At 43.0% G+C, this 22,234-nt stretch overlaps 1 protein-coding gene across 1 annotated transcript; it reads left to right on the top strand.

Moving 5' to 3' along the window:
* The first annotated feature begins 710 nt into the window (after positions 1 to 710).
* On the top strand, positions 711 to 20,313 carry TM4SF20 (transmembrane 4 L six family member 20). Its single transcript, XM_083178352.1, has 4 exons — positions 711 to 3,883; positions 10,028 to 10,093; positions 16,416 to 16,567; positions 19,173 to 20,313. The coding sequence occupies exons 1-4, from the start codon at positions 3,701 to 3,703 to the stop codon at positions 19,456 to 19,458; spliced, it is 687 nt and encodes a 228-aa protein (XP_083034478.1). The 5' UTR covers positions 711 to 3,700; the 3' UTR covers positions 19,459 to 20,313.
* Positions 20,314 to 22,234: the final 1,921 nt, after the last annotated feature.

Raw genomic sequence — 22,234 nt, 5'->3', positions numbered from 1 at the left:
TATGCAGTTTGATTGTCAGATCTCGCTGGTGGAAACAAAAACCTGGTGACCTGAATGACAGTTTTCCAGCATTTCAAAGCAAATGGTCAACTGTAATTTGCTCTCATCCATTACCAGGTTTTTGTTCCAACCAGCCAGATCAGACAATAAATCTGTAGTTGTATGGCCAGCTTAACATAAATAAATAGTACAATATGGGGCCGATTCAGGATCGCCCGTAGCGATCCAAATTCAGCCCCTTCCGATGATAGGGATTTGTGCATGCGCATGTGCATACCCCGACAGCCAACGGCTTCTGCGGAGAGGGAGGGTCAGAGGCAGACACTGGACAGGACCAGGGGAATAGCCAATGTTTTATGGGCATCAGCCTGCTAGGGGCGGACAGCTGATGTCACATGACGTCAGCCGCCCGCCCCGCCTTCGTCCTAGCGCACATAAATAGCAGTCAGTTCAGACTGACTTTTATTTGTGAAGGCAGGAGAAATCATTCGATGGTCATCAACCATCGAATGATTTCTCCTGCTAGCGGTTGCATGCGAGGGGATGTGTTCTTGTTACACTGGGGCAGATGTATTAAGCCTGGAGAAGAGATAAACAAGAGATAAAGTGGCAGGAGATAACGCACCAGCCAATCAACTCCCAACTGTCATATTTCAAACACAGCTGATTGGCTGGTGCATTATCTCCTTCCACTTTATCTCTTTGCCAGGCTTAATACATCTGCCCCAATGTTACTGTCGGGATCCCGACTGTCAAAACCCTATACCACACCCAGGTTGCTCAAACTCCTCAAGAAAAAAAGTTAAAAATCAAACCTAAAAAAACAAAACTGCACATGGGTTAAAGTTCATTTAGACAATAAAAAACATTTATTAATACTTTAGAATCAGGGTAAAGAGGAATTACAATGTAATCATATTGTCACAATAAGGCCTTGGTAATTCCACTATGGAATATAAAAAACAATAAAACTAAACACAAAATAACAATAATATAAAACCTAATAGTTCCACAAAAGCATACAGAATTAATAGCGCTTTTATGCAGTAGCAGTATAACAGTGTTATTTGTTAGTATGGGCAAGCGTAGGATTAGCTGAATATATCCATATTAGTTGGCATTTGTAATGAAATCCTGTAATAGCAGATATTATACTGCAAGCTGCTAATTCATAAAAATAATTAGTGAAGTTGTTAGTTCCAATGAAAAAGCATGTAGTTGAACTGATTGTTTAGTTGTTATGTCTGCCCAGACAATATACAAACAGTACCCTGCAGATTGACACAGAGTAATATGTCACATATTTCCCAGTTGCTGGTGCTTAATAACCTTGAAAAAGCAACTTTATCCGTAGTTGGAATTTGATAGATCCTGGAGCTGTGTCCACTGTAAGTAGAAATTGGTGGTTGTGGCCGAAGAGCCCAGCACACAGGGTTAATTGCGGCCACAGCTCTGAAGGGGTTAGCCGTCTGCGCTGCGGCACCATTTTGGACAAGGGCACTTGACATGTTTTTAACTGTATGAGCAGCACTGAGCTGGGACTACACCATATATTTTGTATATTGTATTGAGGAATGCATTCTAAACTTAAAATGCACTTTGCACATTTCTGGAGGAAGGAATTTAGCAGTCTTTGTGACGAGGAAATGGGGGGATGCTAAATAGTCCTTTTGCTAATGTCTGGGGAATGACACAGCACTGCAGGTAGCAGGCTTTGTGTCTGTAGTTCCTGTGTAAAAGTGTTATTAAGGAGCCCAGCACGTAAAAACGGGAGCGGTACATCTGTCAGAACAGAATTAGGTCTACAGTCATTAGGTCGCCCCCGGAAGGTCGACTGGCCCCAAGGTCGACAGGGTTAAAGGTCGACATGGGTCAAGGTTGACATGACTTTCGGGGTCGACCTAATGACTGTCGACCTAAGTCTGATCTGACAGATGACCGTTTCCCGTAAAAACACATATTGTAAATTATATGTGCAGGCACTGAGCTGGGACTACACGTCCCATGCTGCAGTGCTGCAGGGGGATTAAGCCTGTGTAAGACAATGTATAAAGTGTACAATGTATTTAACATGTGGTGTGTGGCTTTGGAGCCTGTGCAGTGCACAGGCTCAGTGTGTACAATGTAACACATGTGTGCTTTAAATTTATTTTAAAGAAAAAGTGCACTTACTGTAGTTGTTATGTCCCAGGGGGAATCCAGAGTCCTGTGTGGGCAACAGGTTTCCCCCCCAGTCTTTATCCCAAAAACTGAATATTTTCCCAGACAGGGAAGGTAGCAGGGAACATTAGCTTTCTACCATCTGAGTGGTTCCCTGGGGCTCCATGGGGCTCTCCGTCGGCAGGCAGAAGACCCGGGCAGGGGATCAGGGCTGCCCATCTCTGGAGCTCACGTCTGGGCTAGAGGTGTTCAGCTGGTCCCCTGACAGGCTCCTGGAAGTAGGTTTTGGAGGGAAACCTTCCCCCTAGCCAGACAGACCGGCACCTGGATGGTACCTGGCCATCCCAGGTGGGCTATGGCTCAGAGGAGTAACCACTCCCCTCTGTCCATAGGGGTCAATACAGAGTGTGCATGTGCCCAATGCATGCTCGTCTCTGGCACTTAAGCTGATTGGTTGGAGACCACAGGGTGGGTTTACCCCCTGTGGTAAAGTGTATTGGAGTTGCATAAAAGGAGGGCTGCTGCCCTGTGTAAAATTGTACTTCTGCCTGACTTCAATACTGTAACATCATCTGTATTCTGTGCCTCCTAGAGAGATCTAGGAGAGGGCTCTTTTAAGAGCTTATATTTGAGCAAATACAACTTCTATTGCCTCAAGACGACCGCTTTCATCTTGCGACCAACAGAATTACTGCACTAATTCCGTTTTCCGGCTGTACTGGGTATAGCGTCCAGCATCTCTGAGTTCCGCTCTGCCAGCTACCGAAGCAGAGGTCTGGTCCATGACCAGTGGGGAACCAACCGACGCCAGTCGGGGTGTGTTAGCAGCGTGTCTACGCACACACTCCAGCAGGTAATACTCAGGTGCCAGTGTTTGGGCCTGAGGAGGTAACGGTGGTTCCAGGCGTCGCCTAAGTAGCAGCCTGGTAGTGGCAGCAATATCCCCTCCCTCTGCGTAGTGGGCAGAGTCAGTAGCAGGCAGTTACTGATGATAACAGGGAATCCCCTATTTGCCAGGTCCCGTAAGACCAGGAACCGCCATCTGCGGACTCGAAGGGCGTAGCCAGAGCGTAAAGGCAGGCGTCCGGTCACAGTGGTCTTTTGTTCATTGGAATCTGAAAAGTGTTGTGAGTACCGACGCATTTCTCCGCCTGCTTTGCGCTATCAGCGGCTTTCTCAAAGAGATGAAGGAAGACAATGTACTGCGATCGATCTGAATAAGGCCCATACTGTATGCCAACATTTATAACGTAGTAGTATACAATAAGTACATTTTTAGAATTATGTTGTATGGTATTAGAATGATGTTATCCAAAATAAGATACTTAAGAACTTGTGGAGGACTTAAGTAATTGAAAAAGCAACAGCATAATTGATGTAATAATTACTGTACTTCCTCATGCATGTGGACTCTAGACCTGCAATTAAATGTAATACATCTAATGCTGTACTTTCCATTATCTGTTAAACTTTAACTGTATCCTTTTTAAGTAGGTCTTGCACCACGCTCTAATAAGTTAGTCTTCAGCAGACATCAAACATGACGTGCACAGAGAGTTGGACGTCTTGCAATGGGTTCTCTCTGCTGTTGCTTACTCTGTTGGCCATCGCGTTCAACCTGACTCCACTCATTGCTGATTATGTAGAAGATGGGAGACTCTTCTATAGCCCTATTTCATGCTATGAGTGGTGGCTTCCAGGAGTGGTCGGTGGAGGGTTACTTGTGAGTATTACTTAGAAGGACTGAAACCTCTTCTAGCAAAGTAAGAGGAAATATGCTTTGACAATGTATGCAATGAAACAGTGTGGTGGTGGTGGTGGTGGTGGGGGACACTATCAAACCCTATAAAGAGGACTAGTTGGGGACATGCCACTTATAACCAATCAGCTTCTAACTGTCATTTTATAGGAGTTATCATAGATATTTATTACAGCTAAAAGCTAATAGGTTGTTGTAGACAACTTCTCTGCTTGCCCACTTTAGAAGTCTGGGAATAATTTGATCATACTTAAATAAGAAATAATTTAGTGGTAAATTTATGAAGGCTTCTATAAATAAAAAGAGGTAATGTTGCTCATAGCCACTAATCCGATTCTGTCTATTTATTACATTTCCTGTCAAGGCAACGTTCTCACCATCTGTGATCTGGGTTACTTCAAATGCAGTCATTATAAATGGCTTAATTCACAATATTATAAATTTTGCTCCATGAAATAAAATTAGCTATCTTCTATAATTAGCTATTCCTATAGAAAATATAAATATAATTAGTTATGTGTTAATGCACATGTGGGGCTGTCAGGATGCGTGTGCTCCAGTACAAGCAGACAGGCGAGAGGTATTCAGGATCCTTCTCCGAAAGGCAAAGGATAGGCTAATATGAACAATCAACATCCTCAGTAGGTATTAACAACCAACCAATATACAAAAAGCTAAGCTTTAAGGAACCTGATTAAATGAACCGTATTCACAGCACCATTGCCAGCTACTGTGTCTGTGAAAGTTAGCAGGGGTGTCGGCTGGCCTCCCAACAGTCGGGTCTCCGACGGCATTACACTGACGTTGGATTCCGACTGACAGGGGCTATTGTCCCTCGTAGAGATCCACGACCCACGTAGAGAGAGAGTAGAATAGGTGGTAAGGGCAGAGAACCCGCAAGGGGCTTTGTTGTGCTCGCCTCGCTGTCTGGGTCCGGGCAGTCGGAATTCCAATGTCGCACTAATGACTGTCGGAATCCCCAACAGTCCCTGTCGGCATGCTATACCATAAACCCATAGCAGATATCTCTAATGCATAGTTGCCCACTGCTTTCCACTTTGCCTGGCATGCCTCTCAATTAAAGTATATTGGTGTTGTTCTAACTAGAGATCGATCCCAACAATACTCAGGCGCTATCAAATTAACCAATAATACTTCAAAATGAATTAAACAACCAGCTTCAAATAAAAATTATGCCTGTGAGGGAATATAAAAATTTAAAAAGACGAACCGATGGCAATATATAGCTATATATATATATATATATATATATATATATATATATATATACACACGTAATATTACTGCGCTGTATACCAATGGTTTTATTATATAAAGTTATATACATTCAAATTAATTTTGTTGGTTATTGATGTATTTAATAAATATATAAAGTAAAATAAATATACAAGTACGATGTCTGTCCATGTCCATCCTGCTATTGGTATTTGTGGTTAATTTTACTCCGCTCCTGACCAAACTTCACTCAGATTTACAGACCATTTTCTTGGTTTGGGAAGTTGGGTATCGTTAAAATAAACTCCCTTGCAATAATTCTATATTTATTGCAAACCTTGCCTATTAAAGTACCTCTCAAATTGGTTTTGGATGTTCAGTCCCTTATTAGAGCCTTTGTTTGGGGATGGGGGGGGGGGGTAGACCACATTTCAAGCTGGATCTGAAGTAATTTCTATTGAATTGACAATTCCTTCCGGGTATTGATGGTAGTCAATCATGATATGCTGTGGGACTGTAAGAGTTGGACAGCTGATTAGTGGGAGCAAGATTGTCTCTTTCACTGAATTACAGGACAAATAGAATTTACCATAGAGAGTACTGGTGCTATTTACAGGTCCATCGCTTTCTCCAATCGCATGGCCCGTTTTTTGGATCCACCACTTTTTGAACACTTGAGTGGTAGTTTGGCTGCTCCATCACATAATATATGTCTGATTTAGAACCTCAAGTCAGTGGATATTTGTGGCTAGTATATTTCTTCCCCATTTTACTGGGGTGTGGGACCTTGAGTTGGGTGAAGAATTGGGTAAAGTTAAATATGGGAAAATATTTATCATCTTGTGGTAGAGACCCAATATAGGCTTGTAAGCTTGTCACAGAAAAAGAAAACCAAATTTTGCAGCGCTGTTAAAAATAAAAACCAATAACTAGTTGGATTGACTTCACAATTTTTATATAATAAAATATTTTTAAAAAGAATAACACAATTTAATAGGCCATATGGCCACACATGTAATACATAGACTGGTAAAAGTGCATGGGTGAAATAAGCAGAACTCGGATAAACTGAATTACTGTCCGTTCCTATAGTGCCTTGGAATAAATGATAGGACCACCTCTGTATTCAGAGTGGGTTATAGTTACCGTCCTCCTTGCTCAATTTGGGCGGAGAATGGATCCTGATGGAATATAAATTTCCCTTAGTACGTCCAAAAGTCCCTTTTTTGAATAGAGAGTCCTTTAGGTAGGAGTGGGGCTTGCCACTTGATGTTAATGGAGCAGGTAAAGGAGGAATATTCAGTCCTTTCAGGCTGGTTCGGGCAGTTGGAAAAGCAAATATGCTGGGGTCAGTAGTCCGCTTCCGCTTCTGGGGTTAGTGTCCATCTGACGCGTTTCGCTCAAAACAAGCTTTTTCAAAGGTGTAATTACACCTTTGAAAAAGCTTGTTTTGAGCGAAACGCGTCAGGTGGACACTAACCCCAGAAGCAGAAGCGGACTACTGACCCCAGCATATTTGCTTTTCCAACTGCCCGAACCAGCCTGAAAGGACCGAATATTCCTCCTTTACCTGCTCCATTAACATCAAGTGGCAAGCCCCACTCCTACCTAAAGGACTCTCTATTCAAAAAAGGGACTTTTGGACGTACTAAGGGAAATTTATATTCCATCAGGATCCATTCTCCCCCCAAATTGAGCAAGGAGGACGGTAACTATAACCCACTCTGAATACAGAGGTGGTCCTATCATTTATTCCAAGGCACTATAGGAACGGACAGTAATTCAGTTTATCCGAGTTCTGCTTATTTCACCCATGCACTTTTACCAGTCTATGTATTACATGTGTGGCCATATGGCCTATTAAATTGTGTTATTCTTTTTAAAAATATTTTATTATATAAAAATTGTGAAGTCAATCCAACTAGTTATTGGTTTTTATTTTTAACAGCGCTGCAAAATTTGGTTTTCTTTTTCTGTGTATATTTTCAGGTCTGACACACCTGATCTTGTTGCAGCTGCTTTTGAGTTAAGCAGGTCACACCTTGCGCCCCCAGGGGACCCCCCACTTGCTTCTATAGCAAGCAAAGGGACCCCTTTCTTTCCATTTTTGTAAGCTTGTCAATCTGATAGCAATGCCCTTTACTAAAACCCTTCTAGACAGAAGTCCTTATCCTTACTGCTACAATCCTGGGGGAATCCATTCCTATGCATCCTCCATTTGGATATTTATTTTCTTGTCCTGACCCATCTGGATATATATTGTGTCATTTGAACAACGCTGCCAAATCCTTTATCCCTGTATGGTGGAGCTTCTCCTATCTTCCAATAGTACTTGATTGGTTTAATAAAATAAACTTTTTAGAGACACCTGGTTCTGATGGATGGACTTTGAGGATTCTAAGCTTTAAAAACCATCATATCTTTTAATCCCCCCCCCGGTGGCTCCAAGGTTCAAATGCATGTTCTGAATTACACCAACACTTGACATCTAATTCGGATTGACTCTTCTCTCACTTCTATGGCTGCGTCTACACATTGCGTTTTAGCAGAATGCAGTTGAACAGGATCCTGTTTAGCTGTATATATATATCTATGGGAATAGAAATACCAGGGACCCAAGGTATTATGAAATGTATTTAAAGATATTCCATGGAAGCTATGAACCATATGTTATTAATTAATGCTGGTGAAGGGGGAGCAGCAGGTGGTACCCAATGTGTAGCATTTATAAGCTTGGTAGCATTGAAAATGTGGCTACAGAGTTTACTCGCAGACTTTGCGATTCCCTTGAGCAGTTTGCAAAGTGTGGATGGGGTCTTTTGGACTGGACAACAAGAAAACCTTGTTAACAAGAATGACAATGACACCCAGTAGGGTGTAATTACAGGACAGTCCCACCAAACAGGTAGCAATGTACCCTTGTGCCCACAGTGTCTCCAACATAAATCAGAGTATATCGGGAAAATACAATGAAGTTATTAGTAGATATCTGTCTATATACTATAGACTATAGACTGTCTATACAAAATGGCTTAGAAGTTTATTTCCGTATACAAACAAGGACGGGGCACAGGGAATGGATGCAAAATGCAGAGAGTGCTCTTTCTATAATAATGCTCAGTATTTGGCAATTTTTAGTACTGTGCAAGGTCCAACAAGGGAAAAATTAGAGTAGGTAAACATTCTTAGGCTGTTTTTGTGCTGGATATTTCCTTATCCCTTAAATGACCATGACCTTATTACAATAAACACATTAATTAAGGTTTATGTGACTATCAATGAGTTGTGGAATTACTGCATATAAACACATCAATCATCAAAGCAATCCCTATCTGGCAGCTACGTAATAATGTTTAATCATAAAACACATAAATATACAGAACAGTCATCATCAATAATACGAGCTCGGATTAGGCCAATATAAAAACAATAACAGAAAAATGGGGAATAAAAAATAATAATACGATGGACCAAATTCCTGGGATGTTGATATAGGTGTAGAAATGATACACACCCTTTTACAGAGTTCAAGTTGGAATGCATTAGATGCTCCTGGTAGCAAAAGTTCCGGAATAATCCCCAGCATGGGGTGGGATAATTACCCTGTCAGATGTATAGAGTCCGTCTGAGTATTAGTAGGCAAGTTGTTCTCGCTGGGCTGTACAACGGAGGGTACTTATATGTTAGTTGGGCTAAGCTATTTGCTTAGTTTTCCGTGTCCCCTCGCGGGGCTCGCTACGCTCCCCAGGCTTCGGGCTCGGTGGCTCACTGCGCTCGCCACACTATATAATATCAACTCCATACCGACATGGATAGTGGGGGTATGAGCGTAGTAACTATAGTGGGCGCCCAACTAACATATAAGTACCCAACGGAGACAGCAGGGTCCTCAACCACTTGGCTTTGGCCTGAGGAAGGTGTGATTCACATACACTGAAATGCGTTTTCACCCCTGTTCTGGACCAGCACCAAAGCCAAATGGTTGTACAATGGCTGCTATCTCTGTTGTACAGCATTCCTTGAGTACCCGTATATGTGTGTTTAGCAGCATTACCAGTGGTGCAAGTAGAATTTTTTTCTTGGTGGTACTGATGGCCTCCACCAAAAATGGGCGTGGTCATGTGTCATGAGGGGGCGTGGCCACACAAAGCTAGAGGAGTGACTAAATGACAATAGTGGCATGGCATCAGGAGACAGGGAATGAGAAAAAGGGAATGACTGGGGGTGGGTTGGCTTTTGCTTGGGGGAGAGCTGAGCAGCTTGTGTTTACAATTGCGGAGCCTGCTCTTCATGCTGTCGGCGCCGCTGATGCCTGTCAGTGTGACAGGGTAAGTCAGCAGTAGCCGGTAGCTGAATACAGCACCAATAATAACGCTGGGTGGGCGGGCTGCAGATGCATTATATTTAGACTTAATCTAAAAATAGAATTGACTGGGTTAAGGGGTAAGTGGTAAGTGGTACTGCGTACCTGCAAGATATTTCTTACAGGTACTCCGTACCACGCCGTACCCCCTAACTTGCAACACTGAGCATTACAAGGAGAGCTACATGTGTATTAGCCTAGGGCACCTGGAACCTTTAATCAGGCCCTGACCAGTGGTCCCAAGATGGCACCCAACGAAGCTCCACCCCCTCTACTCCTATACATCTAGCATGACAGAGCCCCAGGTCTCAGCAGCTCCGTCATTTTGACGAGCTGTTGACTAGTATGATATTAATATACTGTATGCAAGCATGTCCATGTTGGTGTTTACTTTTAATCTGGTTGATGGGGTGCATACAGAAATAGCCGTTAGCCCTGGATGCACACCTACAGTATGTGATTTCTGGGTATTATCAAATACGTATTGTTTTTATCAATTCTTTCTATAGGTTTTACCAGCTGTTTCAATGAGTTTATCAGCCAGGAAGAAAGGTAGCTGCAATTCCAGAGCAGGGGTAAGTAAGTACACCTTAACTGCACATCTATTTGTTGTCAATTAAATTAAAACGAAGGTGTTAGTGTAAATGTAAAAGCAGGAATCGATTGTATAGGATATATTTTTATCCTATATCAGGCATGTCCAAAGTCAGGCCCGGGGGCCAATTGCGGACCGTGCTGTCATTTCAAGCGGCCCGCTTAAAATTAAAAGCTGCAGGTGTCATTGCCAATACAAAAGAGAGATACCAGTAGGCGCCTCTTGCACACAAGTATAAAATTTATTGAATAAACATATCATGCGAACATTATTAGTACTGTACAAATTAATAAACACAGGATATACACAAGAAGTAGATGTGATAAATAATGAAATAAGGTACTAATGGAACAAATTAATACCAATAAAATTAAATTAAATTAAAATACAAATATTGAAAAGTAAAGAAAAATAAATAAATAAAAATAAAAATAAAAATAAAAATAAAAAATATAAAGAATAAAAAATAATAAATAAATAAAAATAAAAATAGATAAATTGAAAAAAGGGGAAGACAAGGGGGGGAAAAAATTTTTTTTTGGAAGAAAAATTGCGCAGATAAATGTAAAAGTATTATTATTAAAAATGCATGTGCAAAATTAGCAACTGTTTAAAGTGCAATATATAGTTACCAGGTCCTGGTTAATTGGTTTCTTTTCATATGCGCATATGAACCAGGAGATGATGTCCCAATTGGGAGATAAGTCACCACCACTTTGTGGGAATGAAGGAAGGCTGTGAAATGACCCAACAGGGTATTTGTAATCCACAAGGGTTATTTTCCAAAGGGTTGTGAGAAATCAGCAGGATAGATGATATAGCGCTGTAGTCGACACTTGTGTCGATGAGGTCGGCAGCTGTAATCTTGTATAACAAACTGGTTACTCTGCAACAGGTTTGGGTCCGAGATCGTAAGCCATGCCAATTGCCCTGCGTGCTGTGTTAGTTGTTAGTACAGCGGCTGTGCCGGCCAGAAAGCCAAACACAAGCCGCTAAACACTGACGCCGGCAAAGGCTGTGTATCGGTCTCCTGCGCTCCACCAGAGACACGGGGCGGCTGTGTGTTTGCAGGGAATTCGGTGTCTGCTGCCGTCTTCCGTTAACTGCCACTGCTGCGCCCGTACGTGATTACCAGGGACCGAGGACGGGTGAATATAGTGAGACTCTGGAATTGAGTATTTACCTCCAGGTCCTCTGGTTCAGATGGCGGCAGCAGGGCTCAGGTCCAAGACGCGTTTCGCCGCACTACGGCAGCTTTTTCAATTGGGGATAAGAGGTGCAGCTATGTGGGCCGGTTTTATACCTTGATTTTGTGCACAGGTGTGTGTGGCCAGTTGTCTATGGCTACACAATTAGCAGCTTCATTACGGTGTTTCACTTTAAAGCTCAGCTGCAGCAATCATTACAGCTTTCCTATTTTGCTGTTTACTGCACAAATAACGATCAGTTCTGTTAGCACATGCTTGCATATATAATATATGCATATAATCACAATAAAAATAAAAATAAAATCGACAGGAGAATATTAGAAAAAATTATTAATAAAAATAAAAATAAAAATAAAGATAAAAAATAGAAATAAAAATAAAAATAAAAATAAAAATAAAAATAAAAATAAAATTAAATAAAAATAACTATAAAGATAATAATGCAAATAATAATAAAAATACAAGTGAATATAAATATAGAGATAAAAATAATAAATCAGTTATAATTCTGCAAGTACAGAATACATTTTGGGACAACACTATATAGTATAGCAAATCCAATTGCTGGTACACATAGGTTTTATAGTGTATACAGACATTTCCAGGGGCAGGCATTGCATTTCTCATTATATTTCGATGTGTCTTTAAGATACACACTTCAAATATTTGTTCATATCCTGATTTTAGAAAAGTCACACTGACTCTCGCTGTCATTGCCAATACACAGCAGCAGAGACAGCGTTGTCCCCAGCTGCAGCAGCCGCAGGCTCCGGGCTGCATGTGAGATCTCGCGATAATAGCTGGATCCGGCCTTCCCCTGAGGAGCTGTCCAGAGGAGAGACAGCACATCAGCACTAGGTTCATGTGTTGCGTTGCTGTAGCAGGGATCACCAGAAGGGGGAGATTTCACATCCTTGCTCCAGATGACAAGCTGTTAATACATCTTGTCAGTGCTGCTACTGCTTCGCATGGGTAAAGAGGTGAAGCTGGAAGCATTATACCCAGACTGTACGTGCAGGTATAATTCATCTACCTGAAGTTAAGAAGCTGGAGCCAGGAGATTGCCACATAGGCAAGGAGCCTAGAGGGGAGGAAGACTGGATCTCTATTCAACATCAGCCAGGACTAGGACAGAATGCACTACTGCCAGGCATGCAGGTGAAGCTGACTGTGGGTCGCATTAATAAGCAGGTGGGCGGCACTGCAGGACTCCAGAGTGCATACAAAAGAGGGAGAGTGGGTAACAAATAAATAATAGGCATTATTTAATCAGAGTCCTTACTCTACAAATAGTACTTGTTGGTTAATGCAGTAGAGGTATACACATATAATTCTGTCTACACACATAAGCAACTATGTACATATATGCTGCAACAATAGAACTATGTGTATTAATAATCTGTCCCAAGGTGAGAGCTCTGGGAGTCTCTAAGAGTCAGTGGGGTTATCAAAGTAAAGGTGGCTAATGTATCGTGTCCAGGTGGCTAATGTACCGTGTCCAGGTGGCTAATGTACCGTGTCCAGGTGGCTAATGTACCATGTCCAGGTGGCTTGATGAAGTCTGTACTATTGGCGAGTGCGGATGATGATTCTGGGGAGCCAGCATCCAACATCCCCCAAGGTCCAAAAACATGCCCTTCTGTCGATCTTGTGCTCACCTCATTGAGAGCGGTAGCTAATGGAGTAGGTGCTGTGTCTTTGTCCTGTAGAGACGGTTGATGAGCTGTATACAAGCCACCCGCTGTACAGCCAATTGCTTCTTTGGAAGCAGCAACTTCCGCATAATTGCAGTCAAAGTGTCGGTATGTATACCGCTGTATGCCGACACACTTCAAGCATTGTCTCCACCTAATTCCCCTTTTTTTATTTATTCACATAAAAGCCGGTATTATGCTTGGCACTGTATCATAGTACATCACAGTTGTAAATACTTTTGATATAAGTCACTTTGGGGCAGATTTATTGAGCATAATAAAATTCAAAAGTTTCTGGTGACAACGCACCAGCCAATCAGCTCCTGTCCTTGACAAAGCTGGCGTTAGTCTAGGGAAACGCGTTGGTGGTGCTGTTTTGGCTATCCTGATCCAGAGAGAACGTGGGAACATACACCTGCTTATTCTTCTGACCACGGGTCCCCAAATAAGTGGAATTCTTCGGCTAAATACCTGTCATCTTGGATACAGAGTGCCACGAGGTTGTAGTCAGGCTCACTACATCAGCCACTCCCTCGGTGGGCACACAGGACAATCCAATGCTGCAGTTACAGGACTCCATCCAATTGGGACCAGTGCATTGTGGACAGTGCACAGGACATACTCCCACCCCGATTGGGGTTCATCAACCCACGTGAGATCTGATCACTGAGCTATTGATATATATTATCTTTTAACTGATTCCCCCCAATGTATACATTTTTATTCAATTGATTCACTAATTTTTATCTGAGCGCTGCTTCCCCTTGTGTTTTTCTTTTTGAAGTTCTTCATGGGGATTGACCCTCCCACCTCCAGCAACTGCTTCTATTTAAGAAAACTCAGCATCAGCACTCCCGGGGGACAACATTTTGGTGTTGGCCCCATATTGCACTCTTTTTTTAAACAAAGTCTGTAACATGGCAGTTAGGAGCTGATTGGCTGGTGCCTTATCACGGACACTTTATCACTTCCCGAGACTCTTTGTTTTCTGTGATATTAATACAGTATCTTTTATTTATAAGTCCCAAGTGGTCCACAGCGCCATACATAAGGCACACATTCGAACAATGGTTCCTAACTCCGGACCTCAAGTACCGCAAACAGCTCACTTTTTCAGGTCACCTGTGGATTTTTAAAATGTGACAGTTGGTGATGCACAGTGCACCGGCTGGGTGACTTGGAAAATCTGAACTGTTAGGGATACTTGAGGACCTGGCAAGGGATGCAAATAGTTTTAGCGTCTCCACAATGAAAACAGCACCTATATACCCCCCCCACACACACACACACACACACACACACACACACACACACATACACACAGTTTTCAGTTTTTGCTCAATATGTTCAAAAGTGCTCACAGCCTTATGGGGCTTTAAAAAGTGCCACTGTTGCCGCGCTGACTCTTCGGTGCGAGATATGCACAACCGTTTGATCTACTAGTGTCCATGCACCATATGTTACATAGTTACATAGTAGATAAGGCTGAATAAAGACTTGCGTCCATCTAGTTCAACCTACGTTTTAATAGCTTATCCCTTGTAAAAGACAGAATATGGTTCTTATTAGTACCCCTGGATATTTTTATCCAATAAATGCTTGTCCAACCTTATTTTGAACGTATTTATTGTATCTGCCAACACCACCTCTCCAGGAAGAGAGTTCCAAAGTTTGACTGCTCTGACCGTAAAGAAATTTTTTCTTTTGAGGGAACGAAATTTTCTTTCCTCTAAATTCGTGCCCTCGTGTCCTAGTTTCCTTTCTTGCAGTAAAAAGAGTGCTTGAGAGTTCCTTATATTGGCCCCTGATATATTTGTAAATATATTTGTAAATGTTGAGCATGTCCCCCCTTAAACGTCTCTTCTCTAGTGTAAATAGTCCTAGCTTGCTTAATCTCTCGTCATAGCTTAAATTCTCCATTCCCCTAATAAGCTTTGTTGCTCTTCTTTGGGTTTTTTCCAATTCCATGATGTCCTTTTTATAGTGTGGGGCAACTGAGCCACTCCGAGAGGTGCATTGTGCCATCTTTTCACTTACATTTTGCATCTTATTCACATTGCAGATGCAGCAGAAAGCAGAACACCACACATGGGGTTTATTCTGATTTCATTGTCCCCCGATGGTTTTTTTTTTCTGCGCATGCGCATTATGATTTATGCACATGTGCAGGCTCCCTTGGCGAACTAACTCTGTGACTTGTATAGTCACCGGCTCATTCGCACGGAGCAGTGTGGGCAGGGGGCATGGGGTGGTGGGCCCTGGTCGCGCCCAGCGTTTCATGGGATTACGGCCAGGGCGAGGAGTACCGGAGGCGGGGGGCTGACGTCACATGATGTCAGCCACCCTCCCTGTCTTCGTTACGCTGCCCGAAAATATAAGTCAGCCTCCACTGACTTATATGTGCGAAGGCTGGAGAAATCATTCAATGGTCGGTGAGCATTGAATGATTCTCCTGCTGCGGGCACAGGCGAGGGGATGTGTGTTTATGACACATCCCCTCACATGGTTGCAAGGGGATACAGCGACGGCGGGGGGGGGGGGGGGGGGCGACTCTGCGGGGCAGGTCCTCTGGGACTTGGTAAACTGCGAGCTTCGTAGCTTACCGAGTCAACCACAATCAGGGCCACAGTGTACCAAAGGCACTGGGCTGTGAGTTCGAAGCACAAAAGAACTTGGTGTGAGATAAAGCCACAGTCACTGGATCATAGCACTTCCTATACCGATTCCAGAGCACATGCCATTGATCAGTGCAAGGGAGCCATGTAGTTCTATTGCTCCCAGTGGTTTTATTTATGTGAATAGGATGCGCATTTTGAGCTAATAAGTTACTTGGGGCCAGATGCACTAAGCTTCAAAAGTGATAAAATGGAGAATGATAAACCAATCAGCTCCTACCTGACATTTTTCAAACACAGTCTGTGACATGGCAGCTAGGAGCTGATTGGTTGGTGGTTTATCACTCTCCATTTGATCACTTTTGAAGTTTAGTGCACCTGGCCCAAGGTGTGGCTGAGTCACATGGTACTATTGTAAAGCGCAACGGAATCTGCTGCGCTATATAAGAAACTGCAAATAAATAAATAAATAGTACACCAAGAGGGGCTACTGGAGCCCAGTGTAAGATCACACGGTACTTATGTAATATCTGGGCTCCCGTTTTTCTTATGAGACCGCGTCCCCTCGCGGGGCTCGCTGCGCTCCCCACGCTTCGGGCACGGTGGCTCGCTGCGCTCGCCACACTATATAAAATCAACTCCATGCGTAGTTGGATAGTAGGGGTATGAAAAAATGGGGTGCATTTAACATAGGAGCCCAGATAATACATAAGCACCGATCACACATCTGTACTTCAGCAATAAATTGTGTACATGCACTAACATATGTGGTCTGTGTCCCGCAGATGCTGTCCTCCTCCCTGTTGAGTGTTGTCGCTATTATCGGAGGGGCTTATTGCACTGTGATAGCCATCTTTGCTATCAGTAAAGGACCTCTGATTTGTGAGAAGGGGAGTAAAAGCTTGGAACAGTGCGATTATACACTGGGTAACCTCAGGTAAATGTATGATCCATCCCCCTCCGGCAGCCCCTCAGAGTGGTTGTCTGGTGGGTTTATGCCATTTACACAACAAACACATTTTCCATCATGTAAAAAGTAAGAGAAGGTATTTAGCACCGTAGCTTATAATGATGCATGTCTGAGTACAAGTGCTTGGTGTCATATTCTCTGAGCTTATTCTAATGTTTCTGTAAATATTGTAATTGAATGCTGTAGTTATGTACGCAGACATGGGCCTCTGAGGGGCCTCCCTATACCATATCCCTCAACATTGGTGGCAGTGGAGGAGGGAAATCAGTGCGCGGCGAAGGCGCGCCTGAAATTAGGGAGCATGACCGCCCGGTCAGGGGACGTGGCCAAGTACGTGGTGTACCCGCAAGGCAACACATAACCCAGCATTTACCGCCAATTACCCTGCATTTCAAACGCCAGTTTATTTGGCCGCCACCGTCAGACCCCCTTCACACAGGAGAGCAAATTTCTGGGTCTAAAATTCAGACCCGGAGATTTCTCTATTATCCGGATCTTAAACTCCGGGTCTCCGACCCTGGTCATTTGCAAGGTCGGAGACCCGGAGTTTAAGATCCGGATTGACCCTTTCACACAGATAAAGGACCAGTGTATTTAATGAAATTCCCGGGTGGAACTGCTTCACCTGGGAATTTCATTTTCTGTTTGAAAGGGGGTATTCGTCATCATAGTTACAGTATAATAAATTGCGTACTAAACATTGATTAACCCTTGAGCGCCAAGTGAATTTGTCAAAATAGGCCTGAAAATTGGCAAACATTTTTATTCATCATAATGATCTGGAATATTTACCTTATATATATGAAATATCTTTTTTTTACACATATTTTATTTTAATTTATATAACAAATGTTTTTAGCGTATATTTTGCACATCGCTCACAAAGATGTTGTCACTCAAAGGGTAAAATTACTATTTTTATTTTTATTTCAATGGGTTTATTTACTAAGAACCTTAGTTAACACTCAATGGGGGAACCAGTTAGGTGCGAGCAGCTTGCACCCATGAGCGATTGCGGGACGCTGTACAACTGTAGTATCTGGCCTTATAAAATATACACCACTCCATGGAGTAGCGAGCACTTTGAGCAAATCAGGATGCAGATCTTCAGGGGCGAAGGGCCCGCAGTTGAACTCCCTTATTGGTTGCCATTGTTGGGGTTGCACTTAATTGGATTCCTGCAATATTGTTCTACCCCTCTAATTCTGGTGCTCCTCCGGAAGAAAACCCTGCTCCTGATGGATTTCTCCTGCTGACTGGAAGGCTGATTATGCTAGCACTGGGATACAGCTATCTGGTCATGCGCAGACATTAGATTGCCAATGCCATCCTGTAAATGGATAGATTTTCATTGTCAGAATCCAATTAACCTGCCAGTATATTTTGATGTGGGGAAAAAACCCCACATGAATGTGGTGAGCATCTAATGTCATGTTAGGCATCTGTAGAGATACAGCACTTGATTAATGAAGTGGAGGTTATAGGACACAATGAAATATACTCAAACAATAATTGACATTGCACCAATACTTATATTCCTTTAACATAGTTCAGAGTATGTGGTTAGTGTGTTGGTGTGTGCTCTTACCCATGGAACTGTGGGCCTTATTCTAGTTCACTCTTTCTGACAAAATCCTTCTTATGGTGCCCATAGACAGTCCGTTCCCGGACCGTCCGTTCTGTACTATGAGATGCGCGCTCCCGCGCATCTCATCGTACGGTACAAAAAAGTATGTGCTGCACATACTTTTTGTACTAGGTACACATCGCATCGGATCACAGTGCATGCACAAGGCATGCACTAGGGATGCGATCCGATGCGATGCGTGCTAATTAAGTGCCGAACGGATCCGTTAAATGGACCGTGTATGGGCACCTTTAGATGGACAAAACCATGTGCACTGCAGGTGGGGCAGATGTAACATGTGCAGAGAGAATTAGATTTGGGTGGGGTTTTTCTTCAAAGTGAGATCTATATTGCAGTGTACAAATAAAGCAGTCAGTATTTTCCTTGCACAGAAACAAAATAACTCCTTGCACAGAAACAAAATAACTCACTGACCGTTACTGGTGTTACTGACCAAACTGACCGATTACTTAATCACAGTCATGATTACTGAGCATCACAGCCTGAGGTTGTTCCGTCATAATATTTATCCATCCAGATAAACTAATAGCAAGTATCACCGGGTTTATTTAAAAAAATATCTTGTATGAAAATATTACTGTTAAATGGCTACATGTCATTGATAAAGCCTCATAAAGAGGATGTGAAGGTGATGCCCATAGCAATCAATGGGGCTGATTGGTTGGTGCATTATAGCCACTTTATAACCACTGTTCCAGGCTTAATACATTTGCCCCAATTTGTGATACCCAAAACTCACCTAGAGGTTTCACTTCAGTACAAGAACAAAGAAAAAGTGAAAGATAACTGGTTAAGTTAATATACACACACACATGAACAGCATACATTACATATACATATTAAAGACAACATGTAGACGATATATGAAGATGTACATGACTATCTATTAAACTGATCATTTACAACTGTCTTCATCTTCCTCAGCAACTTCCAAAGCCTGAATTTTGACCTACAGTGGTTCTTGAATGGTAGTTGCTTACCAACATCAAGTAACGTCAATATGACACCGCGGGGGATTGTGCAGGAGAGGGTAGCAGATTTCGAACTGGATTTGGAAATCAATGAGATCACGCAGAAGATCATCCACCTCACAGTGTTTGTGGCTTTGTCCGTCATTGGACTTTTAGAAGCCATAGCTGCTCTTAGTCAGATAGTGGCTGGTCTGTTTGGATTCCTCTGTGGAACCTCCAAAAAGGATGATTACGATTAATACGTAGATTATATCAACTATTCATGCAAACAAATAAAATGCAAGATTCACAGTTATTGGCTAAAATGTAAAATTGTTCAGATATATTATGTTCCCTTTAAATACAACATATTTTGTGAATTTTCTTTAATTGGTCTGAATGTGTCAGTTTGAGCAACAAACCAAAAAATTTCATCATTCTCAGTGGCTACAGTGGTGGTTACGAGGTTGCACAATCAAAAAGGGGGCAGGACTTCAAGAAAGAGGTGTGGCCTCACATTAAGCCCATTTACTTTAGTCAGGGTGCATGGCTTCATTGAGAAGCCCCCCATTACAGCACTCCATGAGCTTGTCCAGCAGGTGCAGTCTAATCCCAAAAAATCCCGGGATTGGATACTCTAATCCTGGGATTTAAATCTCAGACATTTGAGGGTCAAATCCCGGGATACTGCCGATCCCGATCCTGGGATTGGCCACCCTACCGAGAAGGAGACAGCGTTTTGGTGTCACCCTCTGGAAGGGTGATTCCCGGGTTCCTTTCGTAGCCTTTGCTTGGCTACACTGGTGATAGGTACAGTAGTTGTCTGTGGTTTTAGGGATTACAGACTGTTTCCTATCAAAAAGTCCCCTCACAGTAACTGGGTGCTAAAATAGTCTCCACACAGAGAATGTATGATAGGTAATAGGGCAACATAATTGTTTTTAAACATTTTCTTTACATGAGATATAAGAGAAATGCTTATGATGCAGGATCTCTGTGATTCCTCACTGGCTTTGTTCCCCAGAGGAGATCAGCAGCCAAAGACAATGTTTATTGCTGAGGGACTTTTTGAACTCCATATATAGTTGTCAGTTCCTTTAGGACTAGCTTCACTAGGTCACTGAGCTGCTACCTGGGTGATATATAAGAGTGAGACTAGCAGCACATGTAGCCTTTCCTCTAGCTGAGCTATGTTTAGCTATGGTCAGATGAAACTGTAGTGATCTATAGCCACATACACAGCACAGTATATACAGCGGTAATAAAAATAGACACAAATGCTAAGAAAGCTGGGCAAATACATGTTACTAATGCTGCTTTCAGACCGCAAAACTGGCTTTGACCCTGTATTTGGAAACGTTTCCAAAAACGGGTCTGCCAGGTAAAACCCCTTTCACACCGCATCTCTTAAACGGTATATTACCGTTTAAGTGCGGTTTTTTTTACACTGGCAGACCCGTTTTTTGGAAACTTTCCAAAAACAGGGTCAAAGCCAGTCTTCAGCGCGTGCCGCCCCCGCCCCCCCTTCCCCGGGGGTTAACACCCCCAAATCCCCCCCACCCGAGGGCTAACAACCCCCCCCCCGTGCAGCCGGTACCTCCGTTGCGTGATCCGGCACTGCAGTTGGTCGGGGAAGCACTTATGAAAAAAAGTGTGTTTCAGAAAATGGCTGCCCCATACGAAAGACAGTTTTTTAAAACAGGTTTTCCTATGGGGCAGCCATTTTCTGAAAGACGCTTTTTTTTCATAAGTGCTTCCCCGACCATACTTCACTGCCGGGATCCACAACGAAGGTACCGGCTGCACGGCGGGTGTCGACACACGCGCCGCGTGGGGGGGTGTCGACACATGCGCGGGGGGGGCGACACGCACGGGGGGGGGCGGCTCCAGTGCTGAGAATATTTAATGAGTGCTCATTAAATATTCGCTGCTCTGAATTTAGGAACCAGCTCATTGGCTGGGTCCTAAATACCGTTTCAGACCCGATTTTGATGCAAAAATACCGGGTCTGAAACGGGTAGGACCCTCCATTTTAACCGTTTTACAAAATCGGCTTTTGTAAAACGGTTAAGGGGCACCTTTCAGACCGCACAAATGACCGTTTTAAAACGGTAAAAAAACGGCAATATACCGTTTACAAAGTGCGGTCTGAAAGGGGCATAATATGTGTGAGCTATGTCAATGAGACTACATTCTGTACCCATCAGTTTCTGTTGTACCTTTGCACTTTTTCTACATAGATCCAATAGGGAAAAATGACACTTGAAACAAGGGTTATGGGTCAAAGGGTCGACAGACCTAAGGTCGACATGCCTCAAGGTAGACACATCTGAAGGTCAACATGGGATTAGGTCGGCATGGGCTAGGTCGACATGGGGTTTTTCATGTTTTTATCCCGAATGTCAACACAGTCAACATGGACACTAAAAAAGCATGGCTCGCTACGCTCGGCACATTATTTTATTCTCCCACCATGCAATAGTGGATGATGGGGCATGAAACACCGCCTGTTGGCACACATCAGCTCCAAAAAACGTGAAAAAACCCAGTTTGACCTTTTGACTGTTGCCCTAGCCCATGTCAACGTGATACATGTGTCGACCTTACCCCATGTCGACATTCAGGTATGTCGACCTTGATGCATGTTGACCTCCCACTTGTCAACCTAGTGAGCATATCCCTGGAACAAGACCCAGCTGGATGTCACCTCTCAGGATCCATTTATAAATGAAGTAAAACTGAACAGAAAAAAGCGTATAAATGAAATGAATGAAGCAGGTGGCTATGAGGTAGGCACAGGTTGGACAGGCAAGTGACAGTTCCCACAAACATGAAGCAAATGCCTCAATATGGAAGCAAGACTAGCGGATGACAACGGAGAGTGCACCTGAACATGGCCTTGTCCAGCAAATATGCTCACTGAAAAGCAATGCAATGGTTCTCAAGTGCGCCTTAGTTAGGCCAAAACATTTGTCTGTACAGATGTACTGTAGTATTACATTTGTATGCAAACTTCAACTGTATACACACACCTGG

The sequence above is a fragment of the Crinia signifera genome, chromosome 3, assembly GCF_055691185.1.
Source record: "Crinia signifera chromosome 3, ASM5569118v1, whole genome shotgun sequence".
Taxonomy (NCBI): Eukaryota; Metazoa; Chordata; class Amphibia; order Anura; family Myobatrachidae; genus Crinia; species Crinia signifera.
The sequence above is the reverse complement of the archived record's forward strand: the minus strand, read 5'-3'. Positions and strand labels throughout refer to the sequence as shown.

Excerpts from the sequence above, each read along its gene's own strand:
- TM4SF20 (XM_083178352.1), top strand. The coding sequence starts at position 3,701 with ATGACGTGCACAGAGAGTTGGACGTCTTGCAATGGGTTCTCTCTGCTG. Across the intron at positions 3,884-10,027 it reads TGGTCGGTGGAGGGTTACTT|GTTTTACCAGCTGTTTCAAT; the intron begins GTGAGTATTACT and ends TTCTTTCTATAG. Across the intron at positions 16,568-19,172 it reads TATACACTGGGTAACCTCAG|CAACTTCCAAAGCCTGAATT; the intron begins GTAAATGTATGA and ends CATCTTCCTCAG.